The 18635-nt window shown below is 37.8% G+C and overlaps 1 protein-coding gene across 2 annotated transcripts in view; it reads right to left on the reverse strand.

The window, feature by feature from the left end:
* Positions 1 to 18635, reverse strand: part of mgat4a (alpha-1,3-mannosyl-glycoprotein 4-beta-N-acetylglucosaminyltransferase A) — a 57441-nt gene that overhangs the window by 10895 nt on the left and 27911 nt on the right. For both annotated transcript variants that reach the window (XM_084121941.1, XM_084121942.1), the window contains exons 5-12: positions 18533 to 18635; positions 14375 to 14421; positions 14134 to 14247; positions 10100 to 10175; positions 4846 to 4960; positions 3568 to 3698; positions 3263 to 3370; positions 2395 to 2588 (exon numbers count right to left, since the gene is read on the reverse strand). The exon at positions 18533 to 18635 is cut by the window's right edge and continues 31 nt beyond it. In XM_084121941.1, the coding sequence (XP_083978067.1) occupies positions 2395 to 2588; positions 3263 to 3370; positions 3568 to 3698; positions 4846 to 4960; positions 10100 to 10175; positions 14134 to 14247; positions 14375 to 14421; positions 18533 to 18635 (888 nt within the window). The remainder of the gene's footprint in view (positions 1 to 2394; positions 2589 to 3262; positions 3371 to 3567; positions 3699 to 4845; positions 4961 to 10099; positions 10176 to 14133; positions 14248 to 14374; positions 14422 to 18532) is intronic.

Raw genomic sequence — 18635 nt, forward strand, 5'->3', positions numbered from 1 at the left:
CATCCATCTTCACACTGATTTTCAACAGATCACTGGAGCTGTGTGAAGTCCCCTCCTGCTTCAAACACTCCACCATCATCCCGGTACCCAAGAAACCTAAAATCTCTGGACTTAACGATTACAGACCTGTTGCTTTGACATCTGTGGTCATGAAGTCATTTGAGAGACTGGTGCTGGCCTACCTGAAGGACCTCACTGGACCCTTGCTGGACCCCCTGCAGTTTGCTTATCGAGCAAACAGGTCTGTGGATGATGCAGTCAACATGGGACTGCACTACATCCTCCAACATCTGGACAAACCAGGGACTTATGCAAGGATCCTGTTTGTGGACTTCAGCTCCGCTTTCAACACCATCGTCCCGGATACCCTCCTGAATAAACTAACCCAGCTCTCTGTGCCCTCCTCCATCTGTCAGTGGATCATCAGCTTCCTGACAGGCCGGCAGCAGCTAGTGAGGCTGGGAAAAGTCACATCTCGGACCCTTACCATCAGCACTGGTGCCCCCCAAGGGTGCGTTCTCTCCCCACTGCTTTTCTCCCTCTACACAAATGACTGTACCTCCAAAGACTCCTCCGTCAAGCTCCTGAAGTTTGCAGACGACACCACAGTCATTGGCCTCATCCAGGACGGTGACGAGTCTGCTTACAGACAAGAGGTTGAACAGCTGGCTGTCTGGTGCAGTCATAACAACCTGGAGCTGAACACGCTCAAAACTGTGGAGATGATAGTGGACTTTAGGAGAAACCCCCCTGCACTCCCCCCTCTCACCATCATGGACAGCACTGTGACAGCAGTGGAGTCATTCAGGTTCCTGGGCACTACCATCTCTCAGGACCTGAAGTGGGACAATCACATTGACTCCATTGTCAAAAAGGCCCAACAGAGGTTGTACTTCCTTCGTCAACTGAAAAAGTTCAACCTACCACAAGCGCAGATGACTCAGTTTTACTCAGCTGTTATTGAGTCGGTTCTGTGCACTTCTATAACTGTCTGGTTTGGGTCAGCCAGCAAATCAGATATAAGAAGACTACAACGGACTGTTAGGACAGCTGAAAGGATCATTGGTGTACACCTCCCCAACCTTCAGGACTTGTACAATGCCAGAGTGAAGAAACGGGCAGGGAACATCATCACAGACCCCTCCCACCCCGGCCAAAACCTGTTTGCACTTCTGCCGTCAGGCAGACGTTACAGATCTCTGCGCACTAGAACATCTAGGCACAAAAACAGTTTTTTCCCCCATGCTATCTCCAGCTTAAACAGCTAAAACAGCAATTAACACCTGCTGTATAATTCATTCAGTACTTGAGAGAGAAGCAAGAGGTTTTTTTGTGTAAATACATATACAAATTTTATTTATAGAGCTGTACACACAATGCACAAATCTGCACATAACTGTTTCAGATGTATACTATAACTATTATTATTGTTTATTCTATTTATTTATGTTCTCATTTAAATGCCTGTTCTAATGTCATATATGTATGTATGTACCAAGAGCTCCTGTAAAAACCACAAAAAATTCCTTGTGTGTTTGTGCACACTTGGCGAATAAAGCTCATTCTGATTCTGATTCTGATTCTGATTATTACCAACAGTAACCTTGGAAACTGTGGTCCCAGCTCTTTTCAGGTCATTGACCAGCTCCTCCCGTGTAGTTCTGGGCTGATTTCTCACCTTTCTTAGGATCATTGAGACCCCACGAGGTGAGATCTTGCATGGAGCCCCAGTCCGAGGGAGATTGACAGTCATGTTTAGCTTCTTCCATTTTCTAATGATTGCTCCAACAGTGGACCTTTTTTCACCAAGCTGCTTGGCAATTTCCCTGTAGCCCTTTCCAGCCTTGTGGAGGTGTACAATTTTGTCTCTAGTGTCTTTGGACAGCTCTTTGGTCTTGGCCATGTTAGTAGTTGGATTCTTACTGATTGTATGGGGTGGACAGGTGTCTTTATGCAGCTAACGACCTCAAACAGGTGCATCTAATTTAGGATAATAAATGGAGTGGAGGTGGACATTTTAAAGGCAGACTAACAGGTATTTGGGGGTCAGAATTCTAGCTGATAGACATGTGTTCAAATACTTATTTGCAGCTGTATCATACAAATAAATAGTTAAAAATCATATATTGCGATTTCTGGATATTTTTTTTTAGATTATGTCTCTCACAGTGGACATGCACCTACGATGACAATTTCAGACCCCTCCATGATTTCCAAGTGGGAGAACTTGCAAAATAGCAGGGTGTTCAAATACTTATTTTCCTCACTGTAAATGCAGCACTGCTCTTTAGTTTGGCCAGAACCTCTCTCACACCAGCCCCAGGTCATCAGGCCATCATTACCGCCCAGCCCTGTAAATGTCTGTGTATCTCTCTCAGTCGCAGACAGACTGACCTTTCTATGTTGACAGGCCGATCAAACTTGAACAAGACATAGTCTCCAGCCATTGGAGTAATGGCCCAGAAGAAATCCTCGCCCATGTAGGTCTTCTCAAGCGTGTGGCCTTGATACACTTTAAGAGAGGTGGACACCTCCGCCGGCGGGTTCACGTGAATCTTATGCAGTAGAGGTTTCAGGAAGTCTTTATCCTGACAGAGTAAAAGACAGAGGAAGTTATGACTTAAGTCAACAGGAGCTATGGCTGATGGCCAAGCTGATTTATAACAGTCCTTAAAAGTAAACACAGCTAACTAGATTTGGGAAAAGTTCAGCTATTTAAGAAAAAAAAGAAAGTTTGTCAAAAGAAAACAGGATGCAGGGGTAAGACGAGATGTTATAAGATAACAGGAAGCTTTGTATGGAAGAGAATCAAACTTTAAGAGCACACTGTTGTTTCAGCCTAAAAAAAGTAAGTGTTCGTGCTGCAAAGTTTAGTCAATAGTCAAATTTCTAAAGTCACTTAGTACAACCTCACATTTCAAGTTGACTAAACTTAAAATTTTAAGGCAACATGAACACTAAGTTGAAACAACCTTTTTTTCTTCTTTTTACAGTGCAAGATCTTACTAGTAATAATGCCTATCTTAGATGATCTGATCACAAGTTGTCAGTGACAGGTTTTGGACAATGATCACTAAAACTACATTTGTAAAGTAAACAATAATTTGTTCTGGATAACAAATGAAGGTCCATCTACTGGCTTGTCAATTATCCATTATGTTAAAAAAGGGTTTAAAACTTTGCTGGTTAGGTCATCCAAGAAAGTTTATACTAGGTGTAAAGAGTGGCTAGAAAAAAATAACAATCATGAAATAAGAGTTACCGTGAGTTTCTGGATTTTCCCAGCAAGGGAGGAGTGCAGGCCTACGTGCTGAAACAAAGAGGGTCTGAAACGAATGCGCAGACTCGACTTCTGTCTCTCACAGTGTTTCTGAAGAGAGAAAGAATGAGGAAGACACGTACATTAAACTGTAAGTGGGTAAAAGTTATAAATAGTGACATAATGTGTGTGTGTTTGTAGAGAGAAAGAAAAATAAATAAGAAAAACACACACAAAAAAGTTCCTGTTCTGCTAAAAGCCTCTCATGGCCACAGAAAGACACTCGCAGGCAGAGAGTATTAACTTACGGCATCTTTCTCTGGGTTGCATACTTTGACCCAGAGTATGTGATCTAGCAGCCAATCGATGGGCTTCTCCTTATAAAACATGAAGATAAACTCCACAATCAGATTTAGATCTGGGGCTTGGAACATTTTACCTGAGAGAGAGAAGAAAAAGAAAAAAAAGAGATTAAAAAAAAATTCATTCAAAAATTTGGGACAAACTAAGTTAAGACAAAGGCTGCATTTATTTGATCAAAAAAATTGTATATGAAATATTATTAGTTTAAAATAACTGTTTTCTGTTTTAATAAATCACGTCACATGATCCTTCAGAAATCATTCTAATATGCTGATTTGATGCTCAAGAAACATTATTATCATTGTTGAAAACAATTGTGCTGCTTAATATTTATGTGTGAACCGTGATACATTTTTTAAGGATTCTTTGACGAATAGAAAGTTCAAAAGAACAGCATTTATTTGAAATAGAAATATTTTGTGACAATAAATTACTGTTATAATTATGTCACTTTTGATCAATTTAACACATCTTTGCTGAACAAACTTTTCTGAAAGAAATACATTTTTTACTGACGCAAGTGGATTTACAACCAATGACAGGAAGTCTTAAAGAGATGGTTCACTCAAACAATAATTCTGTCTTCATTTACTCGCCCTCATGTCATTCCAAACCTGTTCTTTCCTCAGTGGGACACAACAGGAGGGTAACACTTTAATTTGACGGTCCACTTTAGACATTCTACAAACCATAAATACCTTTGCAACTACATGTCAACTACAGTCATTAGAGTATTAGTCGAATGTCTTATTAATATCTGCTAACACTTTATTTTGATGGTCCGCAAACAGACATTCTACTGACTAGAAATAACTTTGCAAGTACATTTCAAATGTACTACTAAACCAAACTAACACCTAACCCTAACCTAACAGTCTACTAATACTCTAATGAGAGTTAGTTGACCTGTAGTTGCAAAGTTACTTATAGATAGTAGAATGTCTAAATTGGACCATTGAAATAAAGTGTAACCAAAATAATTTTATTAAAACACTATTATGGTGCTTTTTGGGGCTTGATATCTCCTGGACACTGTGTGCCTCTGTTGTATGGCCAAGAGCAGTGGGATCATTCTTTTCAAATCTCTCTTTCAGTGGTCCACAGAAGAAAGAAAGTCATACAGGTTTGGAAGAAATCGGTGAATAAATGATGACAACTAAAGTGATATCTGAATAGCTGTACATATTTAACAAATAAAGATATTAAAAACATAAAAGTCACACCAATGAAGCCCAGCTGTGAAAACTCAAGGATCATCCAGTCCTCAGTGGCGAGTTGAAGGGCAAAGTTTTTCATGGTGGCAAAATAGTTGGGCTTGGCGACGATGTCATCCTCTAACTGTGAGAACAACAGGAAACAGATATGAATCATACAGCATAGCTCATAAACCAGATACATTTACTGACACAAGCTGCACCTACTAAAAATATTACTTCTAACTAAAAACCCCAAGGATAAAAAAAAAATTCTAACATCACACTTCACACACAGACACTCTTGCCACTAATGTACGCAAGCACACACAGAAAACACTACTTTAGAAAACAACATGCTTTAACACTAAGTTAAAGCATGTCGTCCTATACCCTTGAGTAACTTGAGTTCCCCCCAAAAAACATGAAAGCAATACCTTTCCCCTCTCCTAAGAGAGCACAGCGTGTACTGAGAGCACAAAGACATGAAGACACTGGAGAGATTTATTGAAAATTGAACCAAAAAAATAAATGAAAACATTCAGTACAGTGCAACACACAGACTGACAGAAGCACGTGAGAATGAGGAAGACATGAAAGTTGAAAGACATAAATGAACATGAATACAAAATTATGCTTTTTTTTTTGTCTTGGGAAATGGTGAAAAAGTTAGGCAAGAAAGACACTTAAAGGTGCAGTAAGTGATTTTTGAAATGCGCTGTTGAAAAGTGGATCAGACCGAGCACCAAAACACACTTGTAGCCAATCAGCAGTAAGGGGCGTATACACTCATGATGGAGGAGGAGAGAGAGCTCGGTGCAACAAGAGGTCAGAGGTCACTTTTCCGCCGGAACCAGACTTGTGTACGGCCGGATAAATATTGATATTTTTCTTTAAAAAAAACGCATTGCTTCGCTTCAGAAGGCCTTTATTAACCCTCTGGAGCTGGATTACTTTTATGATGGATGGCACTTTTTTGGCCTTTTTTTTTTATTTTTGTTACCATTTAATCCCATTATAAAGCTTGGAAGAGCCAGGGTATTTTTAATATAACTCCGATTGTGTTTGGAATGAAAGAAGAAAGTCATATACACCTAGGATGGCTTGAGGGTGAGTAAATTATGGGATAATTTTCATTTTTGGGTGAACCAACCCTTTAAGGAGCAGGAGGTCCTGAAAATGGACGCAGAAGTTGCTTTATTGCTTCTCGATACACAAGTTGGTTTTGAGTTGGTTTTGCTGAGGTTTTTCACAGAACTAAGATATGTTGTCTTTACTTGAAGATACTCATGAGCCATCTTCGCTTGTTTGTTCATAGCATTATTATTATTATTATAATAATAAGGCTGGAACGTCTAAACCTCCACCGCCCGTTTCAAGCATCTGCTCCCAAAGTGTGTCAGAAAAGTGAGATAACATACTCCTAATGTATGGTTTTTCTTTTGGTTTCCCTTTTAGTGATCGCTATAACCCTTTCTTGTCTCATTTGTGATATATTAGTTACTATTGTGTTTTGAAGGGATCTTTTCTTTTTTTGGGATGGAATTCTGGAATTTGCCAACAATAGAGTAGAGGAGCTAAATTGCTATTAAACATTTGACTTGAATTATTATAGCGACACAAACTGCTTTCACTTAGTCATGATATCATCCCCTCGGACGGCAGGCACAGCAGATTCCACTGTAGTCATTGCCTGTGTTGCATAATGTGTGTGTGAACGGTGAATGTGGGGGCGGAGGCATCAAGATAGGGTTGTGATCCTTTTAGGTTGGGTTGTGTTTGTTTTGGAGATTTCAAATATCAACATCATTTACCAGGAAATGCTTACTGCAACTTTAATACACACAACAATTCACTACCATTCGAAAGTTTGGGGTTGGTTAGACTTTTTAATGTTTTTGAAAGAAGTCTCTTATGCTCACCGAGGCTGCATTTATTTGATCAAATATATTGTGAATATTCTGAAATTTTATTACAATTTAAAATAACTTTATTGTATTTTAATACATTTTTGAAATGTAATTTATTCCTGTGATGGCAAAGCTGAATTTTCAGCATCATTACTCCAATTCTTCAGTGTCACATGATAATAGCATATAATAGCATTCTAAAATGCTGATTTTGCCGTTTAAGAAATATTTTGTATCGTAAATTTTGGAAAGTTGTGCATAATATTTTCATGGAAACTGTGATAGATTTTTCTCAGGATTCATTGAGCAGAATTTCAAAATAACAGCATTTATTTGAAAAAAACATCCAAATAAAAGTATTAATTTCTTTCTGTCAAAAAAATCTCACTGACCCCAAATTTTGAAAGATAGTGAAAATGCGATAAAATACATTAAATGTTTTAAATAAAAGCTTTTTAATCAAGAACAATTGGAAAAGTAAGAACATATTATAAAATCTCATCATCCTCGATTCACAAGTTTGATACTAACTCAAAGTTAGTATAGTGGACAGTATCTCCGCCAGTCACACGGAAGACCGGGGTTTGATTCTCCAACGTGGCCTAATGGTTAGAGAGTTAGACTTGCAAACTGAAGGTTGTGGGTTCGATTCTCAATACTGCAGAGGGCAAATACTGAGGCCTTCATGCCATGTGATATCGCTTATTTCCTTAAAGGGATACTCTACCGTTTTTTCATATTAAACTATGTTATTCCCTTATCTAAGACGAGTTGATACATACCTCTCTCATCTCAGTGCGTGCACTTAATCGCTCTAGCGCGCGGTGACACTTTGAAAGCACTTAGCTTAGCCCAGTATATTCGATTAAGTGCACGCACTGAGATGAGAGAGGTATGTATCAACTAGTCTTAGATAAGGGAATAACATAGTTTAATATGAAAAAATGGTAGAGTATCCCTTTAACATAATTTGGGACAACTATGAATATAAAAATGCATTTAATACTTATAGCGCATGAACTGTGCCAGGTGTGGCTTGAGACATAAATAGAATTTATATTACATGCATAATGTTCACTGTAACTGATTTGATGAAAAGCACACATTGGTTGCAGAGCACTAACCATGAGGGATTACAGTTTACATCTCGCATGCTAACAAAATTACCAGTTGGCAGAGGCTTCTGCTTGGTCTCTTACATCATGTTATGGTTTTCACGTTTGTTTGTCCTCCAGAGAGAAACAAATAAGAGGTGTCATGTCGAGTGCTAAACCGCTTTAAATCTGCTGCGACCATGTACAGCTGCTCTGACTGTAGCGAATTCTTTCCCCTGATCATATTCCCAGCTGTAAAATCATCATCACTTCACAAAAACTGAAATCCCCAAACCACGAAGTCACGTTCCCATGACAACCGCTACAGAGCCAAAGGGTGTCTTTAGGGTATATCCAGATAAATGAGTTACCACGGCAACCCTTGAGCAAAGAGCTTTTGGTGTACTTTGTCTATCTGATTCTGAACTGAAGAGCTTCCAGCGGGGATCTGGCGCACTAACTAGAAACCTAAACAGGAATATGCATCGCTCAGGAAACTGACTGTAAGAGGAAAATTCAATCAAAAGATATTTCATAAGCATTTTAAGGGTCTCAATTGTTCAATTTCACATGTATGTGTGACATGCCGTCACTTAGCCAAGACAATAGAGACGCACAGACTGAGGTATAATTATATTTATATATTTATTTCTAAATAAAATAAAAACATAACACTAATACAAATTTTCTTAAAAGTGAATTTGGGCACTGCAAAGTACCATATGAACATATTCATTTTGAGATTGGCTAAAGATTACATTTAACACTGTTATTTAATTATTAGCGTTTTTAAAAATGAACTTAAAAGGTAATCTAAATGTAAAAAAAAAAGTGGGAACTACCCTTTGCAATTAAATATATGTGTCTATATAAACCGATGAGCCAAAACATCATGACCACCTGCCTAATATGCTGTTGGTCCTCCGCGTGCTGCCAAAACCGTGCCGACCGAACAAGGCATGGGCTCTTCAAGACCCCTGAAGGTGTCCTGTGGGATCTGGCACCAATACATTATCAGCTGATCCTTCAAGCGCTGTAGGTTGCGAAGTGGAGCCACCGCGATGTGGTGATATGGATTGAACTTGTTGGTCCAGCACATCCCACAGATGCTCAATTGAATTGAATTCTGGGGAATTTGGAGGCCAGGGTAATACCTTGAACTCTTCATCATGTTCCTCAAATCATTCCTGGACGATGTGTGCAGCGTGGCAGGGGGCTTTTTCCTGCTGGAAGAGGACACTTCCACCAGGGAACACACCTGTCAGGAAGGAGTGTACCTGGTCTGCAACAATGTTTAGGAAGGTGGCACGTGTCAAACTGACGTCCACATGAAAAGCCAGACCTGAGGTTTCCCATCAGAACATTGCAGAGCGTCACACTCCCTCCAGCGGCTTGTCGTCGTCCCACAGTGGATCCTGGTGCCATCACTTCCCCTGGTAAACGACGCACATGTACATGGCTGTCCACATGATGTAAAAGAAAACAGGACTCATTGGACCAGACGACCTTCTTTCACTGAAGGTCCTTCAAAACTTTAATTTTCTGTGACTTATGCCACAATAGCCTTCATTGCCCTTGTGCATCAATGAGCCTTGGACGCACAAAGCCATGTTAGCGATGGTTTGTCATGAGCATCCCACAAGGCTTGGCTTTTCAGAGATGCCTTGACCCAAGTCATTCTGCCATAACAATTTGGCCCTTGACAAAGTCTCTCAGGTCTTTACACAGCGATTACAATAACTGATTGCTCAGTAATCATCTAATCTAGAACTAGAACAACTAAGATCTTGGCATGTGTCATTGTTAGGAAATGATCAACATTTTTCCGCTTCACCTGTGAGTGGTCATAATGTTTTGGCTCTTTAGTGTATACACAAACACACACACAAACACACACAAAATTGACAAAATGCTGACACAAATTCTGTCAATTGAGTTTTGATCATCATACAGGTGATGTAATTGTAGCAGAGACACATATTTTTAGTATATTTTATATGCAGAAATAGCTATAAGCAAGCCATGCATAGCTTGCTTTACCAAAAGAGTGTAAACACTAAAGCTTTCAAAACACTGCTCTGTTTCTATATGCATTCTGACCAGCCTGAGACAACCACACCGACTCAACCAAAGGAGTGAGTTTAGGGCGGGACGATCTGTTTGCCAACCAATAGCAGATAGGGGAGTGTTTTGGGAACCTTTATGACAAGTCATTCTGTTCAGTGACACTAGTGGTGTAGATAGTAAACAATTCACCTTTAAAACTGGTAATTTGATTACCTGGACATAATAGACCCCTTTGTTGACGGCATACATCATTAGAAAGGAATAGTCCAAATTCTGCTTGGTCCTCCATCTACAAAGAAACATAAATACAATACATCATATATATGTTTAAAAAGGGAGATACACAGTGCATGTCCAGTAGCCTGAAAGCCGAGGTTGAACGTGTTAGCCTGTGGATGAGTCAGCTAACTGACCAGGAGTGAAACTCTAGATGGCAGGTGTATGACGAATGTGACTGACAGTTACAGGAACCAGAAACACACACACTGCAAAAGCTAAATAAGGGCAGTTTGAGGCTACAAACAAAAACACATCACTCACATGTCCTCAATATAACCTTTGTTATTCATTAGTCCTCTGCAGTAAGGGGTTCAGAAAATAGATTAAATAATCAAAAAGAATATTAAATACGATGTGCATCAAAGAGCTCATTTCCTTTGATCAAACGGACTCAGATAAGTGGATGAGAGGAGAGACTGTGGTACAGAATAAGAACTCAAAATCACACACTTAAATCACACACACACTTAAAGGGTTAGTTCACCCAAAACTGCAAATTCTGTCAGTAATTACTCACCCTCATGTTGTTCCAACCCCGTAAGACTTTCGTTCATCTTCGGAACACAAATTAAGATATTTTTGATGAAATCTGAGAGCTGTCTCACTCCTCCATAGGCTTCTATGTTATTGAAACTTGCCGGCCCAGAAAGTTAGTAAAGACAATGTTTAAAATAGTCCAAGTGACTACAGTGGCTCAACCAAAAGTTTATCAAGCGACGAGAATACTTTTTGTGCGCAAAAAACCCCAAAATAACGACTTTATTCAACCATCTCTTCTCTTCCATGTCATTCTCCTAAGCTGTTGACGTAGTGTAACAGCGCAGCGCTTCTGGGTTGTACGTCAGAACGTAGGCTCCCTATTGGCCGACGCTGGTCATGTGTGTGATGCAAAATGAATAGTTGAATAAAGTCGTTATTTTTGTTTTGTTTTGCCCACAAAACGTATTCTCGTCACTTGATAAACTTAAGGTTGAGCCACTGTAGTCACTTGGACTAATTTAACGATGTCTTTACTAACTTTTCTGGGATAGCAGATATCAACTAGCAGCCTATGAAGGAGTGAGATCTTAATTTGTCTTCCGAAGATGAACGAAAGTCTTTACGGGGTTGGAACAACATGAGGATGAGTAATTACTGACAGAATTTTCATTTTTGGGTGAAATAACCCTTTAATATTTTGAGTTTCAGTTGAATAAACTAATCTCTTTGTATCAACTCAAATTTTTTGAAATGAACTCAGTTAAGGCAACCAGGTTAGGCTACTTTAAAGGCAGGGTAGGCAACATTTTTTGTTATGCTTGTTGAAAGTCTCTTCACATCCTGACATCCAGTAGGAAATATCACTTTACATTTCCAAACATTGCTTTTGCCAATAATTATAATAATCCAGTTAGATTTGTGTATGCACAAGGAGTCTGACAACAGCCGGTGTGATCTGATCTCACCATCATCGAGTCCGTCTGTGATTACATGAAAAAACTGAGACAGACTAAATCCAGAAGAAATGCGGCAATGTCTCCATAACACTTGAAGAAACAGCATTTATTTGAAATAGAAATCTTTTGTAACATTATAAATGTCTTTACTGTCACTTTTGATCAATTTAATGCATCTTTGCTGAATAAAAGTATATATATTTTTTTTTTAAATAAAATCTTACCCCAAACTTAAACTGAAGTAACACTGAAACAAGTATTTTCTGTAAAGCTGCTTAGAAACAATAAATATTGTAAAAAGTGCTATAAAAAAATAAACTTTTGAACAGTAGCTTGGATAATATTGTTTGAAAGAGAGAAAAAAAAAATCACATATTGCTTTCGTTTTTTACTAATTAATTGCCACTTAGCTAAATAAATTATTAAAAACGTGTTTACTTGAAAAACTTGTTTACTTAATTTAGAAATAGTCAAAGGCTACATAGCACTGATTTTATTTAATTTGTTATATTGCCATTTAATTTGATTAAAGCAGTGTTGAATAGCACATTCACTGCTATTGAATATTTCTGTGGCATTTAAATTGGTTTTGAAAATAATAATATTCAGCATTGGCACAGAATATTTTTCAATTGTGACAACACACACAGAATCAAAGTTATGAACGAGGGAGCGTGACACCAAGAGATAGAAGAGGCAGTGAAAGAAAGAAAGAGAAACCCAGAATGACTGAGATTAAATTGAGACAGCTGTGGATGAAAGATTTAGGAAGAGCAGGAGATGAGAAGAGGAGTCATTTTAGGGTAGAGAAAGAAAGAGAAAGAGAGGAGGAAGGAGGGAGGGAAGGAGTTGATGTCTTTGACCTTGAGCTTTACTCACTTCCTGTCTCACAACAAATCTGCAATGCCTCTCTCTCTCTCTCTGACATCTCTCCCTCCCTAATCACATTTGTGACAGTAAATCATCTCTGACTCTGGCACTGAAATAGGAGATCCGGTCCAATCAAAACTTTATTTCACCCTCACCACAAAAATTGCCCACAATCTCAATGCGCGCATAAATACTGTCACGTGCACCCATCACAGTGATGGCTGATGGGTAGCGCAACAAAACAACAGACCACAAACACCTACTGTATGCACACCACCAGTCAAAGTACACACTTGTATTTTTATGTAAATGCTTAAAACTATATTTGTCGACAAATACAAACGACATCTTTTTGTAAAGACCAAACATTGTCCTTGCATCTCAACTCAAGGATTGTGTAGAGACAAAGAGTGATGACTTTGAGGAAGCTGAATTATGATAGTTTATATAAAGTAAAGTTTAAAATGTTTACTATTTTGCTGCTCGCTACACAATTCAAGTTCAGTTATGCATAGGCATGTTTTTGAGGGAGAAAAAGAACAACATGCATACTACTGTTCAAAAGATTTTTTTTAAAGAAATTAAGGACCAGATTTATTATTAAAATTAGGAAAATTAGCATGAGAGCACAATTCCACAAAAACGCAGATGAGAGTGGAAAGTTCTGCTCTTGATCTACTGCAAATTAAAGAATATCAACGCAGCCGGATCATCTCTATAATGACCAACACAATCTAACAGTTAACATCTGGTTTAAAACGTGCTTTTTTGGGGGGCGGTAAATAATGGTGCAAATACCAGCAAATTGACAAGCGCAAACCTTAGTAAATCACCCTGCGTGATTCATTTAAATATTCTCCTTCCAAACATGTTGCGTCTGAAAGGGGAAACTCCTACAAACGCATATGCAATAGGGTCAGCTGAAAAAAATTAACCCTGTCCATGCCTTTTCAGCGCTAATTCCTCACTGTGTGTCTTTAGTAAATCCTGCCAGTAGTTTTTTAATGCAAAAGTGGGTTTGTGCTGGAGCAAGCAAATAGTAAATCTGGCCCTAATACTTTTATTTAAAAAGGATAAAATTTGTTTAAAATATATAAAAATATATTTATTATGTTTTTTTGTTGTTGATTTTTTTTTTTTTAAATAAATGCTGTTCTTTGGAACTTTTTATTCATCGAAGAATCCTGAAAACAAATAATATAATATAATATAATATAATATAATATAATATAATATAATATAATATAATACACTAGTAATCATCAAATCATCGTATTAGAATGATTTCTGAAGGATCATGTGACACTGAAGACTGGAGTAATGATGCTGAAAATTCAGCTTTGCTATCACAGAAATCAATTAGACTTTAAAATATATTCAAATAGAAAACAGTTCTTTTTGATTGTAATATTTCACAATATTACTGTTTTTACTGTATTTTTGATCAAATAAATGAAGCCTTGTTGAGACTTCTTTCAAAACCATTTTAAAAATCTCACCGACTCCAGACTTTTGAATGATAGTGTATGTTGCGATTTTCAGGTAATAAATTAGTCAATTGTAGGTAATAAATTTAGATAGATGTATGCAACAAGAGAACTGTTAATTACACAACCAGAAGTATCTGGCTACTGTAGGGGATAAAATTTCCTGAATACTTACTTCACCCTCTCCTTCGAGTCACCAAAGGTCTCTTTCAAGTTGTTGAAGTCTGGATAGAAGCTGGCAGGGGGAGATATGACCTCCAGTAACCCAGAATTCAGTTCTGTGTAGAACCTTATGGACAACGATAGCCAAGAACAACGGTTAGCAAGGTATCTTAACCATTAGGTTAAATGTACAATTTAGATCATTGTCATGTAAAACAAAACTTGAGGAAGTGGCAAAAGAAAATATCACTTACTCTTTTTCAAGGCCTGCAACCACACTGTTTACATAATCTACGTCCGTCTGTGAGGAAGCGAACAAAGAACTGGTCAGCACACACACACACACACACACGCAAGCAAAGGCTCGGCACATATACAGTTGGAGTAACAACTGGAAGTAAATACAATGCCAGTGTACACCATGTGATGATGTGGGAAGGGATATCCTCTCTCACACACACACACACACACACACACACACGCAAGCAAAGGCTCGGCACATATACAGTTGGAGTAACAACTGGAAGTAAATACAACGCCAGACTACACCATGTGATGATGTGGGAAGGGATATCCTCTCTCACACACACACACACACACACACACATACATGTGCTAGGGTAACACATTTTAGATGCACTGCCACTGGGTGTTCCCTCTTAACTAAAGCACTCAGAACCTAAATACCATTGTTCCAGACAGCCACAAGAGCAGCTGATGACAGATCACACAAAGAACATCAGCTAGCAGATCTAACCACAGCCCACAGACACTGAGGCGGATACATACTAGTGGTCGACCGTTATATCGCCAAGGCCGATATATCGGCCGATATTTGCCATTTTTAAAATATCGGCATCGGCCGATAAGTTTTTCTGATTGGCCGCTGTGTTGGAAGCGGGACTTTTATTTTGACAGCACTCCGGACTTTTATTTTGACGGGTGACGCTGAGAACACCAGCGCCTGATGATCACACAGCACTCACTCACATTCTCCGTCTCATTAGTTTACGATCTCTGTCAGTCATATCTAATACTTTGTTAGACAGAACTGGTAAACAAAGAAAGTAAATGGTAAGCGAAAAAGTAAAGCGTTCGCTTTTATATTATTTGTAACAGAAAAGGCAAACAATCAGGCTAAAATACTTTCTCATTTACCGTCAACATTCAGCAAATGCGCATCTACATCATTTAAACAAATATCTGAATATCTAATAAATATCTGAATTTAATTTCACAAACCTTGCAGATTTAATGGAATCCAGCTGTGATATCTTGTGAAGTGTGCATAAACGTGTTACTGCGAGTGACGGTCGGTCCGTGCGAAGTGAGTGAATGCGAACAGAAGATCAGCCTCACAGGAGACGCGATTGAAAAACTTTAAATCCTGTGCTATATCCAGTTGCCCACTGTGATATATTCATATCGTTTTCACTGTGTGCTGTATGTAAAATTAGCGTTACCTTGTCTTTATTTGAAAAACTATGATTACCATTGTGCATGAAATTACCAGATTACTGAGAGCCCTGTTATAGTGTTTACTCCTTTTTATTCACATATTCATATATTTTTAAACAATTGCTTTATTTGTGAAAAAAACTGTAACAGGACTGCAGATTCAAGAAGTTGCCATCTAACGTATAAGCATGTTTATTTTAAAGATTTGTTTTCTAATTTATTTCTAATTTATTAAATATTGATTAAAATAAATATAAAGTATATATATATATCGTGTCACAATATATCGCAATACAAAAATGCAACAATATGTATCGTGGATAGTGACAATATGTATCGTGGATAGTTCACCCAAAATAAAAATTACCCTGTGAGAAAAAACTGAAGTTTTCAAAGTCAGTACTACATTAAACTACAATATATTATGTTGAATATAATGTATAATAATGGGAGAATATTAGTGGGTCCTGATAATGCTTATGTTATAAGTCTTATGTTACCAGTAAAAAGTGGCCTACATTATTTTAAATATATCTAGCCAGTGACAGAGTTCAAGCATATTCGTCTAAAATAATTCTGTACTTTCAGGTTCAGAATCATGAATATATTTATTCTGGTGTCACCATTGTCCAAGCCTATTCATTTACACCCACAATGTTATATCAAATTTAGCATTTAATCAACAGTACATTTTTTCTTAACCTTTTATTATATGTCTTGGAGTATCGCAATAATATCGTATCGTGAGTTCAGTATCGTGATATGTATCGAATCGTGAAATTAGGGTATCGTTACACCCCTATATATATAGATATGATATGATATGATATGATATGATATGATATGATATATATATATATACATATATATAATATTGGCTTTATATCGGCCATCGCCCACCCTGCTCTCTAAGATATTGGCATCGGCCATCAAAAAAACAATATCGGTCGACCACTAATACATACCGTACAAGCACTGGAGGAAAAACTGGAGGAAAATAACTGAATTTATTACGCAGAGACAGACAATGCATCAAAACACTGTGCAAGGCTCCAACTAACGATTAATCCAATCATTTGTTTTCTCTTCTTCTGGTTGCCTTTTTTCCAATACTGTAGATAAGCAAATGTACATGCCATGTTATGATAACCGTCAAATTTCATACCATGATATACAGTGAGACTGGTATACCTCTGCAACCCTAACATAAACAGTGCAACTCAAAGCAATGTTGACGATTACATCAACGTGTCTTTTTGTCCAGTGTACAAGAGGATGTTTCTAGAAAAGCCCACTGCAACACAGTAGCTGCATTCTCTGATTATAATTATCTAATGTAGACAAATGCAAACTTATGAATGATTATAAACTTAGAAAGAAAAAACTGCCTCTTTTTATATAAAATCAAGTTCGAATTACTAACAAACACTAGTAATTGCCATTTTTATTGGAAACCATCAACATGTGTAAGGTCATGTCCTTAATTAGATCAATTGATGTTGATGTTTTTGAAGTTGTGAAACCATTGTGCTTTTTGTGGAAACCATGGCACATTTTCTTTTTCAGGATTCTTTGAAGAATAGAAAGTTCAAAAGAACAGCAAATATTTGAAATAGAAAGCTTTTGTAACATTATAAATGTCTTAACTGTCATTTTTAATCAATCTTAATAAAAAGATAAGATTTTTTTGAAAAATCTATGTAGGTAAATAGTCCTGGCAACCATAGGCGGCGATCCAAGCACGCAAAAACACAAGATATGCTCCATTAAAAATAAACTAAATAGACTTTCTTCTTATTTTTATAGTTCATTCGAGGACATTTCTATGGCGTTATTTTAATGACAAATGTCTAGTGCATTATTGTAACGCAAGACAACATCCATGTAACGAATTTTGTGAACCGCTACTGATCAAGTAGTATAGATATCAGCAAGAGCGTGACTTGCGACAACACTCATGGATAGAATGTGCTTTTGTTTGGTTGGTAATGTATTTGCAATTTGTGCTTTTAATAACTTGTTTAATAAGACACTAATAACTTGTGTGTAATTCATTCATCAAGCGCACCATCGAACGGAAAAAACAACAGTAGCCTACTCTTGAAAAACTAACAGTAGGCTATAATTAATGAGTAATGAGAATATTAAAATGTTTTAAGGGGCATTTGTTGCGTATGTGTATAATTAGCCCAGTTATCATTTGCTCGTGGAAACAGAGGTGATTAAAAATGTGTTTTATATTTGGCTGGGAATGTATTTGCATGTGGGGAATGTGGGCATCCACTGGCAGAAACATAACTCGGCGCCTAAGCTGGCAACAATGTATTTTTGGCTGAAATGACCACCCAATCAATTTCAGAATAAATATTGAGATGTATAAATTAAGTACAATCAAAAATGCTACAAATATAGAGAAATAATTAAACAATATCACTATGCTTTCTCTACTTTTAGACTTACTGAATTCAAGAACAATTTTTCCCTACCACTGTGTTCAGACGTACAACAACATTGTGGCAACAGATGAAGCGAGAGACACATCCTGCCGGGTATGTCTGCATGTCTACTCTTACTCTGCACTTCAGACAGCATCATGAAAGCATCAAGACCCCTGTTCTCAGTGTGTACCGCCCACACCCCTCCTCGGGTGGTAACAAGACAACAGACAAACTGTTGACCCAATTTAACCATTCACAAAGGCAATGATGTTCTCAGTACATCAATCAAGTGGAGATGCAACACAAACCTATTAAAACTGAACAAAAGTAAACAAAATGTTCTTAAAATGCTTTTTCCCCCAGTTGTCACTAACCCATTAGAACATAGTTGTTTGCGTGGTGAGCATGGCTTGGCATTTCCCTCGGAACTACTTATAAATCTTCACACAGAGGAAGACAAAGCAAGCCTCAATGCTCACACACAAACACGCCGTCTCAAACCGCGAGAATGCTCACCTCTCCCACGAACACTATGATGACGCAGTCGAGCTTCTCCTCCGCCGAGAGTTTATCGATGAGCGAATGAAGCGTCTCTGACAGGTATGACTTTACTTTCCGC

This window comes from Abramis brama, assembly GCF_963993115.1.
Source record: "Abramis brama genome assembly, chromosome: 8".
Taxonomy (NCBI): Eukaryota; Metazoa; Chordata; class Actinopteri; order Cypriniformes; family Leuciscidae; genus Abramis; species Abramis brama.